The 21,382-nt window shown below is 42.8% G+C and overlaps 4 protein-coding genes across 8 annotated transcripts; 2 read left to right on the top strand and 2 right to left on the bottom strand.

Annotated features, from left to right (window-relative positions):
* Positions 1-736: 736 nt before the first annotated feature.
* Positions 737-2,752, bottom strand: rasd2 (RASD family member 2). Its single transcript, XM_046415574.1, has 2 exons — positions 1,423-2,752; positions 737-1,254 (listed from the first exon to the last, which is right to left on the bottom strand). Exons 1-2 carry the CDS (start codon positions 1,958-1,960, stop codon positions 737-739), a joined length of 1,056 nt encoding a protein of 351 aa, XP_046271530.1. The 5' UTR covers positions 1,961-2,752.
* Positions 2,753-6,479: 3,727 nt separating this feature from the next.
* epn3a (epsin 3a) lies at positions 6,480-16,552 on the top strand. Of its 5 annotated transcripts, XM_046414230.1 has the most exons (12): positions 6,488-6,846; positions 7,687-7,753; positions 8,812-9,566; positions 11,585-11,703; positions 12,318-12,395; positions 12,944-13,033; positions 13,619-13,702; positions 14,226-14,355; positions 14,598-14,765; positions 14,857-14,940; positions 15,034-15,270; positions 15,470-16,552. In XM_046414230.1, exons 3-12 carry the CDS (start codon positions 8,978-8,980, stop codon positions 15,757-15,759), a joined length of 1,869 nt encoding a protein of 622 aa, XP_046270186.1. In that variant the 5' UTR covers positions 6,488-6,846; positions 7,687-7,753; positions 8,812-8,977; the 3' UTR covers positions 15,760-16,552. The 5 variants fall into 5 exon arrangements, with proteins under 5 accessions (XP_046270188.1, XP_046270186.1, XP_046270187.1 ...); XM_046414232.1 differs by lacking the exon at positions 7,687-7,753 and having other exon boundaries at positions 6,480-6,846; positions 14,601-14,765; XM_046414231.1 differs by lacking the exon at positions 7,687-7,753 and having other exon boundaries at positions 8,815-9,566.
* Positions 16,553-16,656: 104 nt separating this feature from the next.
* arl16 (ADP-ribosylation factor-like 16) lies at positions 16,657-18,693 on the bottom strand. Its single transcript, XM_046414237.1, has 5 exons — positions 18,503-18,693; positions 18,069-18,124; positions 17,849-17,965; positions 17,626-17,741; positions 16,657-17,459 (listed from the first exon to the last, which is right to left on the bottom strand). Exons 1-5 carry the CDS (start codon positions 18,618-18,620, stop codon positions 17,294-17,296), a joined length of 573 nt encoding a protein of 190 aa, XP_046270193.1. The 5' UTR covers positions 18,621-18,693; the 3' UTR covers positions 16,657-17,293.
* A 95-nt stretch (positions 18,694-18,788) lies between these two features.
* Positions 18,789-21,011, top strand: LOC124072671 (fructosamine 3 kinase related protein). Its single transcript, XM_046414236.1, has 6 exons — positions 18,789-19,064; positions 19,299-19,450; positions 19,576-19,667; positions 19,764-19,843; positions 19,983-20,105; positions 20,204-21,011. Exons 1-6 carry the CDS (start codon positions 18,924-18,926, stop codon positions 20,540-20,542), a joined length of 927 nt encoding a protein of 308 aa, XP_046270192.1. The 5' UTR covers positions 18,789-18,923; the 3' UTR covers positions 20,543-21,011.
* The last annotated feature ends 371 nt before the right edge of the window (positions 21,012-21,382 follow it).

The following is a 21,382-nucleotide window of genomic DNA, read 5'->3' as shown; positions in this document are numbered from 1 at the left end:
AACCTGCTGCGTGGGTTGGATATGCAGCCATACAGAAATGCAGGTTTTCTTTTTTTTTCCCCCCACTAGAGTAAGGATATAAATGGCAGTTCCGCTCAGTGGCAGAGCAGCAGAGAGAGCTGAGTCTAATGTTGGCTCTCTCCATGGTGCTGATTTCAAAGAGTTCAATATGTCCCTCTCCTCTCGCCCACCTCCCTCCCTCTCTGTGATTAACGATACTCTATCTCCTCTGTTTCCTCTAAGCACCGCGGTGACACATGAGTGTGAGTAGACTGTTGGTGCTGATTAAGCAGGCTGTTTCACACCTCGGTCCTTGATGAATTTTCACTACGACGTGGGAGGGCTTGGAGAGATGAACAATCTCTTGTGTCTGACAATGAGAAAGCGTTTAAGGTCTGTGTTTGAGTCATCTGCCCCCACACACTTACGATCATGTTTTGAATCATCGCTTGAAAACAACTGATTGCTGGCCTTCGTTCAGTCTAAAAATATCTGTCTCCATCTCTTTGACCCGTTTCTTAAATAGGCTGAAATAAAGCGATTACTAAGCACACAAGAGAATTAGAAATACTCGTTTTTATTAGTATCATTATAACATCATATCATACTACAGTGATATATACAAAAAACAAAATATGAATGCACCGGTCCAGCCAGGTGCCACAGAGTATAACTCCTTACATAATATGACATTGCAGCATACTACTACAATTGGTTTATCGAGAAGGCTCACGATTCATTGAATGTGACACCTCTCGGGTTTGTTGTGTTTGGTGCTTGATCTCAGCACCAGCCGCAGGTCGCTGGTGAAGCTCGGACGGCGCGCCAGAGGGTCCACTGCGGCGCAGGGCGCACCGAGTCCCCGCGCCCGGCTCCCTCCCCTGCCCCGCTGACTGATGCACAGGGACTGATAGGTGAGAATGGATACGAGCTGATGCCGGGACGGACTGGTCTCGTCGGGCAGACCGTCTAGACGGGCAAGGGCCTTGAACGCACCTTCCAGTCCGGTGCCGTCTTTAGCCGAGGTTTCGTAGAAGGCGACGTCCTCACCGAGGACTTCTGTCACCTCTGACCGTCTCACTGCTCTCGGCGCTTCCAGGTCCGCTTTATTCCCGCAGATCACGACCGGAACTCTCGCGGGACGCTTGAGTTTTAGTAACTTTGTCTTAGCAGCTTTGATCTCGTCGAGCATCTCACAGACTTCATCGAAAGACTCTCTATCATCCAAACTGAATACGAGAAGAAAGGCGTCACCTGGAGAGAGAGAGAGAGAGAGAGAGAGAGAGAGAGAGAGAGAGAGAGCATCACTTTAATGATGACTAAAACTTGAAAACTGATACATTTGCTTGTGTCAAATTATATTCATATAACACCAAAATTGTTTTAAATAATATTTCTAAGCATCAGGAGCAGATGGCTCACCTGTCAGTATGGACAACCTCCGCTTTGCAGGGAAGTTCCTCTCACTTGCGGGGTCCAGGAGATCAATCTGGTATGCCTCTCCTCCTATGTGGAACAATTTCCTGTGAAAGTCTTCGGTTGTGGGTTCATAGTTCTCTTCGAATTCTTTGCCCAAGAACCGCCGCAGGATGTTGGTCTTACCCACTTTTGGTGCCCCAAGGACAACTATTCTGTGACAGTTCCTGGGCTTGGCCAAACCCAGTTCCAGCAGATCCACGGACCTCTTTGGTAGTCGATCAGTCGAAACCTGCCGATTGCCAGAACTCGAGGATCTGCTGGCAACCCTCTTGTCCTGTTGTCTCCAGCAGCTCCCCTTGACCGTTTTGATGATGCCCATGCCCGTCTTCGATATGTTGTTTGAGACTTTGGGGTGCTGGGGTACAGGGGTGAGGGGTGCGCTCTGAAGAACTGGGTGCGTAATGCGTGATTGCCCGGTGAGAGAGGTGAACATTTCGAGGATGTCATCAACGGGAAGGTAAAACTTCTCGGTTGTGTTCATCTCTCCGTTCTTTCAAGCGTCTCCGGGCACCGAGAGGCGATCAAGAACCTTACCAACCCTGTAGCTTCTCCATGCGTGCTCCGAAACAGAGCCCGAGTGTCCCTTCTTATACACCCACACCGAGCGCAGCGCCTGCGTCACCGTCTTATTCAGAGAACTCACTCCTTTTATAGAAGCATCAAACCAAACCAAAACGAATTACACAAGATCTCCACTGCAAACTCTCGTATTTTTCCTTTGAAGACGGGAGTTCTAGTTAAGTCTGGGAAGGTGCAGAGAAGATTTTTCACTTGCTGCTTGCCATAGTGCATCTTTCCAAACATGTTCAAAATGATCCGAATCAGACTCGAATGACGCTTGTGGAACATTAGCTTTGCAAAACATTCTGATGTGTTCAAACTTAATTAAATGTTCCCTACTTATCTATTTTTAGAACGTCACTAACGGGTGTTTGTCTCGTTATGAATAAATGACTGAATTAGCTGATAAGACAGTCCACATAATTGCTCCAAATCCCTGTAGTCATGGACACTGGAGGTATGAGCACTAATTAATTGTGTTCATTCTCGTCTCTTCCGACGCTGTCATGGCGACAGTACCCTGTCATTTGGTGTGATTTCAGTTTCACTGCGGCCGTTTTTTTTTATGTAACTGCCACGCATGTTTTCCTATACGTGGCTGCAAAGACAAAACGGTGCATTTGGGATGGAGTCATTCATGAAGCTGGTGTGAACAGTACCTGCGCACAACCCCCATTGTTATGTGCAGTGATCACGACGTGCCTTAAGTGAAAGCCTGGGGAAACAGCTCACTCTCTGCTGCAGGATGATGAACCCTGATGATGACTCCTCAAACAGTTTCGGCAGTTTCAATCTGATGTTATTTTCCACCATCAGCATCAGGGCCAAAGTCATTATGTTTGCTTCGTGCAGACGAACATGAATGCATGAAGGAGACACATTGTCTGACTTTGAACCGAACATTTGAACAGCACTTTGTCAATTCATTTCAAGTCAGAACATACTGAATAAGTGTGGCATCATCCTCCACCGAGCCATCCTTTTCACAAACCAAGGGCACTCTGAATGGAAAAGTCACATAATAGTTTCTTCACAGAGGAGTCCTGAAGAATGGGTTGGATATGCAGTCATACAGAAAGGAAAGGCTGCAGAGTGAAAACTCATTTCAACAAGTGCATTTCACTGTAAAGCAGAAGCAAACGCCATGTTTTGACAGAAAATGTAAGACAGTTTCTTTACTCTGAAATCTGGCGATGATCTGAAGGAAGACAAACATTCTCAGCGGTCATTGGCAGCACCGACAGCATAATACCCTCTGAAATGAAAAATATCTATCATGAAAAATAAGACAGTCGTTGATTATTTGCTGGCTTCCTTCTGTATGGCTGCCTTTTATAGTCAGAGCTGAATATCTTGTAAACTGTTTTGACGTTGTGGGTTATAGGGGCTTATCCTGTGCCTCTGTGAGGATATCTGTGTGCGAAATGGATGCTCAGTTTGAAGATGACTCAGAACACCTTATAAAACAAATCCTGTTTTGTCCACAACAGGATTTAGACCTCGCTGGGGTTTTGCTGATCCCAAACACAAATAACGTCACAGTGCAGGATAACTTAGTGCACATGTCTTTGTATGTGAATTCATTTTTGGAAACAAAATGAATGTATAAAACCTGAAATATTTCTATATTTGATGTAAGAATAATGCTTTATGGTGCATTTCCATTTTTTGTCACCTTCATCAAATGTGCAAGTCCTGTTTGTGACTCTGTGAGACCCCAAATTATAAGGAAATCAAGTTAATGTTAGCAAAACACAAGGGTTAATGCTGTCATTGTTGCTATAATTAACTTTGATGAAGGGCTCAGTCACTCCCCACAGTCCAACGTCATACCAGACTAATGGCTGTCAGTATATGTCGACTGACACATCCACAGTCATTCACTGGTTCCCTCCATGGTTCTGTGACTAAATATAGAAACCACTTTAGCTTTAATAAGACATTGTTAGGTTTACATTTATGGAAATGATTGGACTACATAATCAACCCATCAAATAGTCACTTACTGTAGCATCATCATAGTTTTCATATGGTTCACTGTAACCACAGTGTGGGCATAGCCAAGTCAGTCCAGGAGCACATTCGTGCCTCACTTCACCACAGAATTTGAATTGGAAATGCATTTTTGAAAAGTCTTATCCTCTCCCTTAAATACTACTTTATTTTTACTGCTTTACAATCCCGTTCTGGTTTATACAACACTGAATAGTATGGGGGTGAAGAAGATTTCCAATCTGTTATGAGTCATCTGTGGATCTGCTTACCGTCCCAGAATCAAAACTAAACACAGAGATGCAGTGTTCATGTGTTTTATACACAAAGAAACCCTGCGACAACTCTCACTTCCTTTTAGATCAGGACTTACGCCTTTTGTTTGCAGCTGTGTAAGATTAAATTAAATTTGGCATGACTATATTGCACTGCACTGCAGCTAGAGTGTCATTCTTATCCTCCTGTTTAATCTGCCTTTCATTATATCCCCAGATGCAGAGAAACCTACCAGAACTCTAATGCTGAAACAATAGAGCTGATTAATTAACAATTTAACTGAACATTAATTGCCAGTGGACTCATTATTTAAGTACTTTTTAGCCAAAAGTTTTCTGGTGTCAGTCTGTCAAGTGTGAATATTTGCAGGTCTTCTGTGATAATAAACTCACATCTTTGTGTTTTGGATTGTCAGATAAAAGAATGAAGAGAATGAATTGAATTAAAGAATTAAATGAATGAAGAATGATGAAGAATTAAATATGTTAAACTGAGCTTTGGGGGATAATTACTGGACTTCCTCGCTATTTTATGACAATTCATACACTAAACAGAACATTAATAGGTTATCAAAGAAAATAATTAGAAATAATGCTATGAAGGTTTTTGGTGAGTTTCCTCCCTGATACAGAAAAAAATGAAGAAACTAAAACACGATTTTACAACAAATAAATAGGAGCTAAACAGAGTTGGTACAGTACACATTAGTGATGCAAATTTCCAAAAAAATTGTGATTCACCAAATTATGTACTAACAACTGAAACCTGGTGAACCTGAGGGTTTAAGAGGGAAGCCTGAGTTGTTTTGGGGCCTTTAATGAACAGCTTTATGCCACAGAAACCAGACGAGGTCACAGCACAACCTACCAGAAAGAAAACACAAAACCATTAGAGGGCAGCAAAGAGGGATAATAAAGTCCAATTGGACAGAAAGTGATTCCCCTAACTTCAAACATGACTCACACACTCTTCTCCTGTGTGACTTCAGTGCCGTGCAGTGGTAGGCTGGTGTTACTTATCAGCTCTCTCTCTCTCCTCCCCCTCTTTTTGTCCCCCAGACCTCGCCTGCATGTCCCCCCCCTGCACTGACCTCATCAGGCCTTTGTTGGGAAACAAAGAATGTTCAGGCATCTGTTTTCAGGAGAAATAAAGACATAGGGTGCCAAGACAGAGAGGAGGAGGAGGAGGAGGAGGAACCATGTATATGAAGCTTAGCTCACATGGAGATCACACAGTGAGCTGCAACAAGTAAACACACGCTCCAAACTTATGTGAACCATTTATTAGATCTTGAAGTATCCCACCAAAGTCACATTTAAGACTTTCACTCTGCTTGTTGTATTTCTAATTTCTGTACAGTCTGCCCCTTTGTCGTCTCCAAGAGTCCTGCCTTTGTTGTTTCAAGGTGGAGCTGGTATTTCCTGTATATCCTGCTCAGTCAACCAGCCACGAGGTCCCCTGCTCTCTCCTGATTCTCCCTTCACTTAGGTAATCACCACTGAATCAACACCCGAGTATCATCCTTATATTCTTTCACTTAGACGATCTGTAGTTTGGTGGAGATTACTTTGCACATTGATTGAAATCAAGTCAACTCAAGTACAGAAGAGATTTTTTTAAGACCTTGTATAATGCATAAGGACGTGGCTTCAGACACCAGCCCATTAGTGGTGATAAATAAGTAAAGAGGAGAGATGCAGTGATGAAGTTGCTGAAAAGGAAATGCGGTTGCTGTTGAATCCCCCTGAGATAACATGGTCACTCAGTCTGCCAGGAGGTATTACAAGCATAACTCCACAGGAATTGAAAGGCTCTCTAGTAATCATGTACTGGTTTATATGCACCTCCAAGTGTAAAATAATCATATATTTGTCTCTCTGCCTCGGCCTATTTTTAGTTCCTGTAACATTCGGATATTAAATTTCTTCCAATGTCTTTTTGCCCTCTGATCTGCTGAAATATAATATAGGATCACTGTTGTATTTTAGGAGATGAGATGCAGATTTGTCCCAACGGAAGCAGCCCTAACAGTGTGCGTGCACTTACACCACGTGGCCAGTCAATGTTTCTGTTTTCTTCTTCTTAAATGTGCTCTGGTCACCTGCTCCACTACGCACAGATGCTTTTCCACCAGGCAGCGAAAGGGTTAAGTCTGACTCTGCATGCACCGAGCAGTCCTCCCTCCCTCCCTCTTCTCTCTCTCTCTCTCTCTCCATCCATTTTATTGAGAGAGAGTGTGTGTGTATGTGTTTTGGGGGGCCTGTGCCATCTGCAAGCCCAGTGGATCTGTGATATGCACACAAAACTAAGTTTGATAACAAAACAGCACCGCCGCGCTTTAGTTTCGGATTCTTTCTGAGCGCACAAGGCGTTCCGCGAATGTTTCCCTCTGCGCTTTGAGTAGCTTTTGGTTTTTTTATTTACTCTTTTCCCTCTCGCTCTCCGAAATCTACGGGATATGTCGAGAGGCGGAGGCGTTTCTTCTTCCACCCAAAGCCTCCCCAACTCGGGACCCCTCTGACGCGCGATGACATGAAGGTAAGAGGGGGGAAGTGGAAACGGTGTATCGGCTCGTTTGCGAGCCAGCGTTTTCTGTTTGATTTTGTCGAGGTGTCAACTTTTAAAGTCGGGAACATAGCTGAGTCACGGTCTCATACTTCACCTACTCGACCGTCCCATTTGACGCCAGCGTACAGGATAATGGAACCTCAGACGTCCCGGTTGGGGACGAATAAGGACATGATATAAATAAGTTGAATCGGAACCTGCGCTTTCGCCCTGCTGGTTAGTGTTTTTCCACACATCTGTAGAGCATAATAAAACATACCTGGTAGAACAGTGTAGGCTGCAGCAGGCCTGATCTGGGAACAGTTTAGACTTTGCTTCCTAGAAAAAAAAAAAAGAGGGCTAAGAAATAAACCCAGTGGCTCATGGTGCATTTTGCTGGATCTTTGAGCAAGAAAATGTGCTTTACATTAACTGAACAAATCGGAATTAAGTCAATACTTAAGATCAGTGTTTCATGATGTCAAGGTCATAAGTTATACTCAAGCTGGGATGAGAAATCTTCATTTTCTTAGGAAAGACAGGGTGAGGGCGTGTGTTTGACAAATATTAATGTGTAGTAGTGGTGGTTGTGGTGATGGAGTGCTGTCACCCCCACCTCCCTATAGCCTGCCATCAATCTGACTGATGTGATAGTAATTTCTTTCTCACGAAATTAATTTATCTTCATTATGAGTGTAAGACCAATAGGAATATTGTGGATTGGATAAGAAATCTGGCTGAAGGGATGGTCTCATTTACCACATTCACGTACAGGAAGTGACAGCAATGGCATATTTTTAACTGAGTATCTACTGTATTTCTCCCTTCCAGGAATCAGAGACTGGGAGTGAATGATGAACTGGGCCTACACTGGTCATCACTTGTGATTTAGCCTGAGGTCAGCTTAGCCACAAACACTTTGTCTCTTACTGCCACTTAACAATCTATTTACAGTGTTGAAAGCTCACTCATAGTATGACAGATAGTGCAGGCCTAGTTAGTGCCGTCACTTTTTATTCATAGTGTTTACACTGAGCCTGTTGAAGGACTTCAAAGAGTTTAAACTAAAATGTGGCTGTAAAAAAGATAAATATATGCAATGTACCACAGTGTGAATTTTACATCTTTTATGAAGTTCATCTCAGACCCCTTTTTAATATTTTGGAAATGCGCACTCACTTTGCTCTTGAGTGAAGGGATTGATTGTTCATGTTCCTGCATCTCAGTTCTTAGTTAAATAGATGAGGCTCATGCGGGAGTGGAACGTTACGTGTTGGACTGACTCACTGCCCTGACTGTGTGAGGAAAGGCAGCGCAACGGCCAGGGAAAAGCGATAGACACTGTACAGTACGATTAAAATGTCTTGATCGGTCAAGTAAAATGTAGCAGCGAACTTATTAGTGATTTCAACATGGGATGTGTATCTGTGTGGGAGTTTAGCTGTTTTGTGAGTCTCTTAATGCTCTGAAAGCTTCCTGCTGCTTTGGTGATGTAATCAGGTCAGAAAAACAGGAGAGGTACAGCCCCTCCCCGGTTTCTGATAACACGCCAAGGTAAAACACAGATTTCTACTCTCTGGGTGTGAGACTAATATTTGCTTTACAGGGAAGGAAAAAATATTTCTTGCAAAACTGAATTTAGAAAATAGCTGTCCAGCTGGTCATTTCTTACTTAGGAACAGCATACTGTAATCACCCTCTTCAAGGTGTCTCAGGGAAAACTGATCCCATGTGTTGTGTTTCACATCCCTTAGAGGTGCTGAGTAGTTTCCCTCTCCTTCCAAATACAATTACTGCATCAAAAAAATGTGTGAGCTGGAGGAGTAACAATACTGAAGATGTGATGTGTTATCTGGGGAAAAGTTTTCTCCATTAATGTGACATAAGAATGTTAATATGACCTGCAAGAGGCTCAGATGATCTTCTTGCACACCTAATTTGTGAATTCCTTCACAGCAGGAACACACTTGTGGACGTCTCTGTAGTTCCAAATAGGAGCACGACTTCACTGTATTTTTCTGCTGAACTGATCTCTAACGAGCCACCGTGCCTTTAGGCAGCACAGTGGGCTGGCCTGCTGTCAGACATTCTCTTTTGCCACCTGGGAAAAATTATTGCCATCATGCAGACCTCATCACTCCGCCGCCAGATGAAAAACATGGTCAACAACTACACAGAGGCCGAGATCAAGGTCCGAGAGGCCACCTCCAACGATCCCTGGGGTCCACCCAGCTCGCTCATGTCTGAGATAGCAGACCTGACCTTCAACGTGGTGGCGTTCACCGAGGTTATGGGTATGATCTGGAAGCGGCTCAACGACCACGGTAAAAACTGGCGGCACGTTTATAAGGCGCTGACCCTGGTGGACTACCTGATCAAAACAGGCTCTGAGCGCGTGGCCCAGGAGTGCAGGGAGAACATACACACCATCCAGACACTGAGAGATTTCCAGTACATAGATCGAGATGGACGTGACCAGGGTGTTAATGTCCGGGAGAAGGCCAAGCACCTGGTGGCTCTGCTTAGGGACGAGGAGAAGCTGAAGAAGGAGAGGACTCAGGCGCTGAAGACCAAAACGCGCATGGCGGGGGTCACTAGTGGCTTAGGCTCTGGATCCCTGCCTCCTCCATACCCAGGTCGTCATACTGGTCAGTTGCGGCACTACGGGGATGAATTTGGCACATGCAGAAGCTCACCATCCTCCCTTCACTGTGAGTAGCAAGTGCAACTTTATTTTTGTTCCTCACTCTTACCTGATTGATACCCGAATGGTTTTTTTGTCATGTCATTTGTCAGGAATGCACATGTGACAGGTCATGAGTTTTGGGTTTATCAGATACAAGATGACACAAGATCTAATCTAACTGACCTAAACTTTTCAATTTATTGAGCATCTAAAATTTACCATTTGATCATAAAAAGGAAAATAAAGAGATACTTTGTGTAGACTTTGGCAGTCATATGTTTCTACTCTGACCAGCTTTTGGAGATATGTACTTCAGTCAACTGTCACTGTGATTTATCACTGAAGTAGATTTAATATCAGTAGTACATTCAAACATTTAAAGCCATTTTAAGTATGAATGAATTGATTATTATTTTTGTCCTCTGGTGTTTTAAAAGAAAAGGTTTTAGTATTCCTCTCTGCTGACAGTTGGACATCTGCATTCCTTTCATTCTCCCGTTCACAGTCACGTCAGCTAAACTGGATTTACAAAAGAGAGGAGGCCCTGTTATTGCTTGTCACCTTCTCATGTGAAACTGCAACTGGCTACTGTCTTTTACTTGTGGCTCTATGATCTGTTGTGCTCCTGCAGAGATCGTAGTTTGGTAGCAAGGTAAAATAATTCCCAAGTGATCCCTCTGCGACTGTGGAAGGGTTAGGACAGCTGATGTCATTGGCTTAATAACTACAGTTAGCAGATCGAAGCATCAAATAGATGTGTGCAGCATTTGTATATGTGCTTTGACTGGTGTGTACCATATACTTTGGTATTTATGTGGTCTACGTGGTGTATGGCACTTGTTAAAAAGTGCAAGTCAGTAGCTGAGCTGTGGGTTCATGAAGGCACCAGTCACTCAGCTCACTCTTTGATGTCTGAGGTCTGTTTTTCATGGTGTAAACAGAGACAAACCCACAGGTGCTATCTGACTGTTTTACTACCTCTAATTCCACAAAAATCCTTTTTCTTCTCCAGTACATTTTCCACTTGACACACGTTCCTTGAATACCTTTCTGGGCCTGAAGGTCTACCAGTGGAAACATGTGGGAGCAACCCTTACGTCCAAACTCTGCATCTGTGGTTCAGTGATGCTACAATAGGAGCATAGTTTGCAGTGCACCGGAAAAATGCATATCAGATAACACCACTGAATGCTAAGTTTGAAGTCTCAGCCTCAGGGAGTCATGCTGGATAAACATTACAATTTCACACTCTGACAATCAGCAAGCAATTAAAATCACTTGGTATTTATCCAGAAAACAATGCTTCCAAAAAGAAAGGAAAAAAGTTTTGAGGGGGTGTGCTGCAGGTTTTTAAATACTTGAAATGTGCATGGGGTGTACATGCATGTTTCTCTTTATGCCTCTGGTGAGACGGTAAGGGAGGATGGTAGTGGTCTCTTAGAGATTCCAGGACACCTACACATGAGTTGCAGTGTTTTAGAGGTGGTGGGTGAGGGTCAGGAGGTTGGCAGCAACTAATTGCCAGCAAACATTCCAGCTCAGGCAGGGGATACTGAGGAGCAGCACAGTGGAAAAGATCAGTTTCTGAGACCTAACACTGCAGACGTGTGGCCTGCTGCCCTCTTTTAGCCTGTGACCTACAGCCTGGCACCCAGACTGGTATATCGCCAGCCCCCTCTCCCAAACCTGGATCTGAATCCTGGAACCTACCCAGATGATTCGGGGTAATAAGGTGGGCCCCTCTCCAGCCCATCCATGGCTCTACCCCTCCACCACCCTAACTCTCCACACAGGCGCACTATTGTTCTCAGCGCAGGCAGAGTTAGGCAGACCGTGGCAAGCAATACCAGTAAAGGCTCTCCTCACAACGGGCCATGGAAAAGAAAATTAACATGCACAAACAGTGCCAGCTCCTTTCCGACATTAAAAATTAGCCTAAAGTGTTACCTTCTTTGTTTCCCTTTTCCTTCTCCTTTTATTTCAATCTGCCAATGTTTTTTGTCCACATTCCACTGCTAAAGAACCAATCCCCTCTCCTCTTAGCCACCTCTTCCTCTCCTCAACTTGCTCCAGACCTGGAGCAAGCTCGGCCTGCGACCAGCGGAGAAGAGGAGCTGCAGCTGCAGCTGGCCCTGGCTATGAGCCGAGAAGAAAGTGAAAAGGTAGCGCTAACTGAGATACCACACACACACACAAATCTCCTACCCTTACAGCACATGTGCCTGACAGAAAGAGGCTTCTTAGGTGCCCTGCTGCTGACATGTTATGTGGTAGTGCTGTAGTAAAACATTTAACGGCTCCCACACACACTTGGTTGGACACAATGTGCCAAGATGGTGAAGCACTCACACTGCCTGTCTTTACGAGGCCACCATTTCCCAGAACCTTTGACAGAAAGTGATATCATCAGCTCTGTGTATAATGTGGTTAGTAATGGCACATTGACCAATCAGTGTCAAAGAGGAGCTTTCTCACTGAGGAGTGAGGAAGCTGTGAGTGAAAGAGTGAGAAGCCAGACAGGATGTGCACATTGATCCACTTATCACACAGACGCCCCAGTCTCCATGGCGAGGTTAGCTGTTGCCCTCTGTGACTTCTGCTCAGCTACAATGGAAATAAATTTTAATGTACAGCAGTTTCCAATTCTGTAAGCAAACCAATGATTTCAGGATCAAACTGAGATCCATATATTTGATCTCCTCTTGAGCGAAATCAAGCGTACTTTTACCTTTCCCTGTGATTAGCCTTACTCCTAATCGTTCCTGCTTGACCCTAGCCACCTCCTACAGTGGACATTGATGAACACACCCAGCTCCAGATCGCTTTGAATCTCAGCAAGGAGGAGGCCCAGAAGGTACAAGTATGCTGGGACCAAGGATGACCATTCCTTTGCATCCTTTGCCTTATAGCACATCTCCTGCTCCTCTGTACACTGAAACCAACCTCATGGTCCAGTTTTGGCCCCTTCTTCAAACTTTATTTTGTCAGTATATTTTTTACATACACTGAAATTCTTCCTCTGCATTTAACCCATCACTGATTGAAACACACATACATGCAACATGCAGTGAAACACACAGGAGCAGTGGGCTGCCATGTCAGGTGGAACTGAGAAATATCTGCATGTACTACTCACTCTTCTCACCCCTGAAGAGCAAAGGGACACTTAACTTTCTCCAGCGACTAATCAAACAAAGCTTCATCCTTCTGTTCCACTAACAAACCAGATCTCTCCTCTTAGTTCATGACAGACTGACCTGTTCTGGTGTGGAGTCACGGAAGAGTGAGAAGAGAGATCCTATAGAACTGCATGCATTCTACTGTGAACATATCCAAGCACTATTTCCACATTTGTTGATCAAATACTGAGTGCAGTTCCCTCCCCTGTCAACACCCTCACAGACAGTCCAGTGCGCACCTGCCACCGTGGATATGGATGAGGAAAGCCAGCTCCAGTTAGCCCTGAGCCTGAGCAAGGAGGAGCACCAGCAGGTAGGGTTCCTTGGGGGTCATTGGACGGGGGGCGGACAAAGAGACACTATTCTTCTTTTTTTTGAGACTGCTGCTGTGTAGTGCTGGGAACACACGTTTTGAAACCATAGATGACACAGAGAAGCCTTTGAACGTCACTGGTTATATGAACTAGTTCAAACGATAAACTTTCGCCCCCACCCTCTGCTTCCTTTGATTTTCCTTTTTTTAAGTTGTATTCCTATCACTCCGTTGTATTATCTCTGGCAACTTTTCTACCCCACCTTTCCCTTCCTGTTTCACTTTGTCTCTCTGTCCTTTTCTGTCTCACTGTTCCAATATGCTGTAGCACAATAGAACTGCATTGTTACAGATTACACTGATGCTCTGCTGTCTCCTCTCTTTGACCAGAGAATTTTCTAGTTTGTACCCACTGCACACATCTTTCTATGGGTCATATGTTGGCCTAGGAAAAAAAAATTCAGGATGATTTTTGTTCCTCTTTGCTTTGCCTGAATCATAAATATAGTATGATGTGACAATATGTGAAATTTGCCCGAAGCTCTCATGCCCAAAAGGCGTCCATGTGTCTTCATCCGTTGACAGGAGCAACTCAGCCGCCAAGGAGACGAGACGATGCTACAGAAAGCTTTGGAGGAGAGCAAACGTGAGATGGAGTCTAAAGGCGGGGTATGAAATACTGGGGTATAGAATATCGCAGTGGGGGTGATGAAATATAATCGTACATTAAACAGTTTATAGAAATATTATTATAATTGAAACATGGTCAAGTGCAATATCCAAATTGCAGGAGCGGTCATCTTTAATAATCTTTAATAAACGTAGAATGTATCAGTACATAGATGTCCTGGCCTACACATCATATCCTCCAGAAATAATGAACCATGCTTGTTTGGTACAGGTGACCAGAATCATAACTTTTGTAATTGAAATTTTGAATAGAAAAAGTAAGATTCCCACTAGAATTGTGACTCAAGTCTGACCAAATAATTGTACTTTGATTACTTTTTCATGTTATTTAGCCCTAGTTTTTTCTCATGTGTTGAAAATGCGCATTTATAGACCAAAGGACCAAATACCTGATGACAATGATGGGCAGGATTTTTGGGTTTAATCAGACCATTACATACAAAAACATTTAAGACTGACATGTACTGAACTGACACAGATTATTTCTTCTTTATATTGTCAGACCTCCTTCATGGACTTGGTAGATGTTTTTGCGGTGCCCTCAGGCCCACCTCCTAGTACTCACCGATGGAATAATGCCCCACACCAGGCAGCTGCTCATGTGGGGGGCACAGACCCCTGGGACTCTCTGGGTGAGCCTGAAGTCTGCTTACCATGAACAAAACAAGACAGATTAAGCACTGTTGTTTGCAGTTGTACAATATAGTCTGATTAATTTCAGGTATCAGGATTTCCTGTAAGAGATATATTGTACAGTATAGTGTCAGAAATAATGCATACAAGTCAGTACCATTCATTATGCTCACATGTTAGAATAAGCTTGAAGCCGTAGAACTGAGGCCTCTCTCTCTCATTCACCTCTCCATTACTAAAGAAGGCAGCACCAGCACCTCAAGAGTAGATTCTCCCTGGATGGCACAGCCAACTTCCAGCAGCCCCCCTCCTCCATGGGAGCCCCCAGCTGACCCCTGGGATGGCCAGCAGAAAAATGTCTCCAACCTCAATGCTACAGGAGGAGAATGGGCCTTCCCTGCCCACACAGGTGGAGTCTGTGTGTGCACGCATGCATACAACTCAGTCAAAATGTATATTTAACAATAAATAAATGAAATTGAATTTTGTTGTGCTTATAGCCTCCTCAGGAGTAGATCCATTCTCAGTACCATCAGAGAGAACAGCACCCAAGGGAACTTCTCCCCGAACTGGAAGCCCTTCAGGTAAACAGTGCTTTTTTTTCTTTACTGTACTCACTGTGGTTTTGTGAATCCCACACTCTTGCAATGTCAGAGCTCATTGTTTTTCCCTGTTAGATGGTGACCTGTTTGATGAGGCCATGGATGGAGGACAGCTGAATGTAAATGGGCAACGGGAGGACAGTCCTGAGCTATTTGACCTGTCACGTCTTGGAGAAAGTCTGGCTGACCCCAGCCCTCGTAAATGCCGGACACCTGAGGCCTTTCTGGGCCCCGCAGCAGCTTCCTTGGTAAACCTGGAAAGCTTGATCCCATCAAATCCTCCAGCCAAGACAACAAATCCTTTTCTATCAGGTATTCATTGTATTTATTGGCTGTAGATGCAACAAGCATTTTGATTTCACAAGGAAGGAAAGACCAGGAAAACATGTGCTTTAATGGCTGCAACTCCAGATTTAAATAGTAAATTAGAGTGCAAAATTTACGTTCATAATTGTATACTGCACAGATGATTGTGCCTGACTGTGCCTGTACTTTGTTTCTTTCTGTTTAGGCTTGAGTGCTCCTTCAGCCACCAATCCTTTCCAAACTGAGCCGCCCAAACTAACTCTGAATCAACTGGGCTCCACCTCTTCAGCTACCCACGCAGCTTCTCTTCCATACAGTGCATCCTTGCCCCTGCCTATGAGCCACCAGCCTGCCAGCCTCCCTTCGTCACTTACTCACCCCACCCAGCCTCGTCTGGACCTTCCAGGGAACCTCCCTGAGCCCTTGTTACCCTTGTCTTCAGTCAGCGCTGAGGGATCGCAGGCTGCACAGAACAATCAAAACCCTTTCTTATGAGGACCAGTAAAACTGGAAAAAAGGGGGAATTCCATTAGGTTATTCCCTTGAAATATAACTCTAATCGCAGACCAAACTGCAGCCACAAGGACTTGTGTGAAAACCCTATTCTTAGTTGTTTTTTACATTGTGGTATAATACAGTAATCTTAGATTGATGCAAGCTGGTTCTGTTCTTCACTGCAACTATTGCTCTTGTTTCTCTTGCCTTGAATGCAATCACAGGGTATAAAGGTTAACACCTTTCTATCAGAAACTATTAGTGTCATGTAAAATTTCTTTAAGGCCATAGCTTATTGCAAATTGACTTGAGAAACAAATGTACACAAAAGCACAGTTTGATAATATTTTGTCACTTCAATTTGCCATAATTACCAACTATTACAGCTTTTCATGTCGTCAAAGGTTCTTCTGCTTACTTAGCTGTTTGTGTGATTGGCTTAGCCAGCCATTGCTGCTGTCATATACTACGACTCCACAGAACAATGGATTTCTGTTAAGAGACAAGAGTTGGAGACCTGTCCAGATCTTGAAACGTTGCTGTATGAACACATCTAATTTTGTGGGACTTCTGTTGGACCAGGCCTGATGAGAAATATTGGTATATACTTGATTTTACTGTAGTGAAATGAATTTCTGGGCTTAACTGAATGAAAATATAGTTTGGGAGGACAGTAAGTGCTTCTGAATTTACTATAAGCAAGGAAACATTAGAAGTGTATGAATTGTGAGTTTTATTCATTGCTTGTGAACCACTGACTCTCATGAAATATAAGGGTATGATTAGAACAGTGCCTCATTCTTGCATTTTCTCATTTCCTGTGATAAATATATTTAATATGAAATCATTACAACACAGGCACACACCTAGTTACAGTTACCAGTATTTGTTGTGCTCTTTATGCCCCCTGCTGGTAATGACTCATTAATACTCAGCGGTGTCACTTCCATCACTCAGACTGAAGAGCCAGGCTCTTCTAAGGTGTGTTTCTTCACACTTAACTGAAAAGCAAGAGCTTACTTTATTTCTGAATAAAATTAGCCCTTACTTAAGAGTAGCATGAGGTTTCCCCCAGTGCTTTCCTTCCAAGTGCTATAATCACATTACCGTCAGCCATGAATCCTGGCCGTTTACTTTATCTGTAAAGAATTTAATTCGTAAAAGTGACCAGAATAAATAATCATTAACTGCAGGTCAGATCTACAGTAGTGCTGATTTGACAAATGTAAAAACGTCTAACCATGCAATCATTCTATTCTGCCATGATACATACATCTCATTTCTCATTCACTCTTATGAACAGTTACTGCATTTATAAAGTACCAAAAATACAGCATTAAGATATTTTCTTGTCACATTTTGCCACTTTTTCAATGAGTCTAACACTTAACAAACCATTAAATCCTCTTTAAAACAATGTGTGAACAGTCTTTGCACATCCAGAACACTGACGTCTGTTGCCAAAAGGCTCGAGGTCATTATTTAAAGTTCTGTGAGAGTAGTATCACTTAACAAGGAGCAAATGTATGATAGTTCACTTGACTGTGATGGACTCCAGCCAGCTCAGCACCTCTTGAAGTCCTTCTCCAGAGTGGGCACTGACTTCCAGTGTTGTGATTGGCTGAGTAGCAGACGCAATGATGTCATCAATTCTGAACAGTGACTGTATCTCTATAAGGCTCATAGTGCAAGGCATGTCCCTGAACAGGGGTGGAAAGAAAAACTAAGATAAGAAAATACATAATGGCATGAACTACTAACACCAAGAAACAGAATCATGAAAATGGCTATATGCTGTGTTGATACAGCTCACACTGATTCCTTCAGGTGTAGCATGAGAATGGGGGAACTGCTTGAGAGTGTCACCTCTTGTTGAAGAGAATCAGCACGGAGACATGGTGCAGAGGCTCAGCAGAGAGTACTGACAGTAACTGGATACAGGATGAGGATATCTGAGCAATGTTGACTGAGTCCAGCATGAACTGTGACAAAATGCAGAGGAAAAGATGAAAAGCACTGAGTAAAAAAATATTGAGTTTACCTCTGTCAAATATTGCAAATGCTTGCAATACATATACAAAGAGCATACAATGACAGAGGAGCAGTCTTTGTAGTAACTTGGCCATATTGGGCCCATGCAGCCTCCCAACTCTCTTAATGTCACCTTCTTCTTCTTCAGTGTCAGGTCTGTCAGGTTGGTTCCTACCTGTGGACGTTCAAAGAGATTGGTGCAGTAGCAAAGATGGGCTGCCTGTCTCATCAGAAATGTGTCTGCAAATTTATTAAAAATACCTTTCGTTATTACTTACTGTTGGAAGAGTGGAAGGAGGTGCCCCCAGTTCATGTAATCCACGCACACTGATCCGTAAACATAATCTCTCAGGGAAAATATCCACAATAGCAGGAGCTGCGATTTTCCCAAGGTGGGTTTTTAGAAATTTCAAGATCTAGACTGAAAGCCAGGGGCGACTAGACATTTGCTATCAGGCCCCCCTTTTTATTTTTCTGTTGTTAAGCTCTTTGTAACTATGTTTCGAAATGTGCTACACAAATAACGTGTCTCATTATTATATATAGCTCATAGTTCACATGTATTAAATACTTAATTAACTAGTTAACAGTTACTACTAGTACAGAGCTTATAGGGCTAAATTAGCTAAGTAGTTACGCGACACGTTTCCGTTAACAGTATTGCATATTTTTAAGTTCTAGTTCCAAAAACTCTGCAGGGCACAAAGGATATTTTGTAGACGTTTCAGTAGCAACGTTTTTCCGACGCCAGTTGCTCCAAGAAGCAGACAAATGTCATTGCTGCTCATTTCAGTTTTCCAGCAGGAACATAGCGAAGTCAGTCGTAGCATGCTAGCATGTAGCTAATGCAATGTAGAGTCATTTGGCACCATGGCGACGCTCACGTGACTGTAAAACGTTGCTGTGATAGAACTAAATTGAGACCAATCATTTTAGACTTATTTCTGATTGGTTACCATTCCACCCCGTTTAACACAGGAAAAACAAGTCCATCACCCCCGAGCAGAGTCCTCATTGGTTCACTGGACGGAAAGCGTCAGAAACGCCCCATGAACTTCTTGCGCAGCAGCTGCACAACGCTGCAGGTATTAGCGCAGGTATAATCCTAATAGAATTGTTTTTGAGAAATAACTATGGAAGCTAAATTAAAGAAGGAGTTGGGGACTACTCTGCTGAAGTCAACTGGTCACTCAGGAGGTGGCTGTATCAGTGAGGGCCAGAGTTATGATACCGACACCGGGAGAGTGTTTGTGAAGATCAATCACAAGAGCGAGGTATTTTGTGATCATTGTTTCATGTTTTAAATGTATTTTATATGAATGTTATAAATAACATCGGCAAAGGTTTGATTCAGCAGTTACAATCAGCCAGATAGTAATTGATCACTGAACTCTGCGTATATGTATAGGACACGGAGAACAAATGATCTGTCTCTGGTACATGAAGCAAACGAGTGTGGATCTGTGTTACTTCACTACTCACCAGTCCAAATCCTTTGTTATTTTCAGGCCAAATTGATGTTTGATGGGGAGATGGCCAGTTTGGAAGCCATTTTAAAAACAGAAACTGTTAAAGTTCCTAAGCCTGTGAAGGTGATTGAGCTTGACAGAGGAGGATGTGTATTTGTGATGGAACATCTGGACATGAGAGGTCTTAGCAAGTAAGAGCTCTGTCATACATGTCAGTATTACTACCAGTGTTTGCAAGTCAGAACAGAGAGCAAATTGAAAATATGGTTTGTTGTTACTGCTTTAAACAAGTACTTTTTCCAAACCCATTGTGCAGGTACTTAAAGCACCTAGGAGAGCAACTGGCAGATCTGCATTTGCACAACAAGAGACAGTTGGAAAAATTAAATAAAGAGCAGCAGACAGTGGGTAATAACGTGCAAATACAGCACTACACTGAATATCAGCTAACTCTTGAATTCGAAGTTTAGGTTAAGACTATGCAACTTATTTGACTGTACACAGGAAAAGGAGCTGGACAGTCAGAGGTGGCTGTTGAAAAATTTGGCTTTGACGTAACAACATGCTGTGGATATCTCCCACAGGTAAATAAATAAATAAATAAAAATTGTGTCTGTATACTAGTACAATATATGTGCTGTACAAAATAGTACTTTCGTAAGATGTTAAAACTGTACTTATAAATATCACTGTAGTTTTCATTTTCTTTCCTTACCTCCCCAGGAAAATGAATGGCAGGATGACTGGTTGGCATTTTATTCCCGGCAGAGACTGCAGTATCAGCTCAACATGGTGGAGAAATCTTATGGAGACAGGGAGGCCAGAGAACTATGGTCTGAGCTACAGGTGCACCCTCCCTTTGAACCAGTCAGAGGCAAAATATAGCACATGATTATATCAATAGTCTGAAAGTATAACTTACATATTGTATTTGTTATTTATAGCTGAAGATCCCTCAGTTTTTCACAGATGTGGAGATTGTCCCCGCTCTTCTCCATGGAGACTTATGGGGAGGCAATGTTGCAGAGTGTGCAGAAGGCCCAGTCATCTTTGATCCAGCCTCCTTTTATGGCCATTCAGAGTTTGAGCTGGGTATTGCAGGGATGTTCGGTGGTTTCAACAAGTCTTTTTACTCTGCCTATCATGAAAAGATTCCTCAAGCACCAGGCTTTGAAAAGAGAAACCAGCTTTACCAACTCTTCCATTATCTGAATCACTGGAACCACTTTGGTGGAGGCTACAGGGGCTCTTCAATAAGGATTATGAAGACCCTATTGAAATAACCGCACTCACATTAACTTGTGCACATCTTCACAGTCTTAAGCTCTAGCCAAGTATTATGTATATATTGAGAGATGCTAATTTGACCAAAAACAGTGTGGCTAACTGTTGAGGAGATAACTTTCTATAATGTTCTAATTTAGTGCGCAGAAAACAATTAACACAACAAATTAATTCTCTCCTGCCTGAGCTTGCTGGTATGCTACCTATCATTTTAATTTTTGTTTTGTAATTTTTGTTTGTCTGTCCTTTGTTTTAGTCCTTGCCCATATTTGACAACTTGCCTGACTGAATTATACTGCTCTGTGAAGGTATTCTGATTTTATCAATGAATGCTAGAGTGTATACTTTTATGCACATCATAAAAGCCTGGCTGATACACTACATTATGTAATGTTACAGCATGAATTAGTGTTTATTTTCAGACAGTTTCCATTCACTGCTTAACGAACAATAAATCCTGTGATGATACAAAGTGTTTGCGTTTCTATTTGAAACAGGATTTAATTTCATTTGTAATTTTCAGGTTTAGAATCACAATCCTTTCTGAACTTGACTTGAACAGACCACAGTGATTCTGACTGTTCTATTACTCTCTTAAGTATAGTAACAAATTCTTGGTAATTTGTTAATAAACACGCAATATTTGGCTAAACAGAAAAACATCAATGAGAAACTATAAAATTAAGCGCTTGTCATATCACGTGACCTGTAACAGGCATGAACCTTCTCTCTTGCTGTATTTGGGACCCGAGTTTTCTTTTCGTAGGCTGGCGACGGTATGACCCGCTCTACTTTGCTTCTGATTGGTTTACTGTAGGACCCGAACCAATCACCAGTTC

The sequence above is a fragment of the Scatophagus argus genome, chromosome 16 (genome assembly GCF_020382885.2).
Source record: "Scatophagus argus isolate fScaArg1 chromosome 16, fScaArg1.pri, whole genome shotgun sequence".
Taxonomy (NCBI): Eukaryota; Metazoa; Chordata; class Actinopteri; family Scatophagidae; genus Scatophagus; species Scatophagus argus.
The sequence above is the reverse complement of the archived record's forward strand: the minus strand, read 5'-3'. Positions and strand labels throughout refer to the sequence as shown.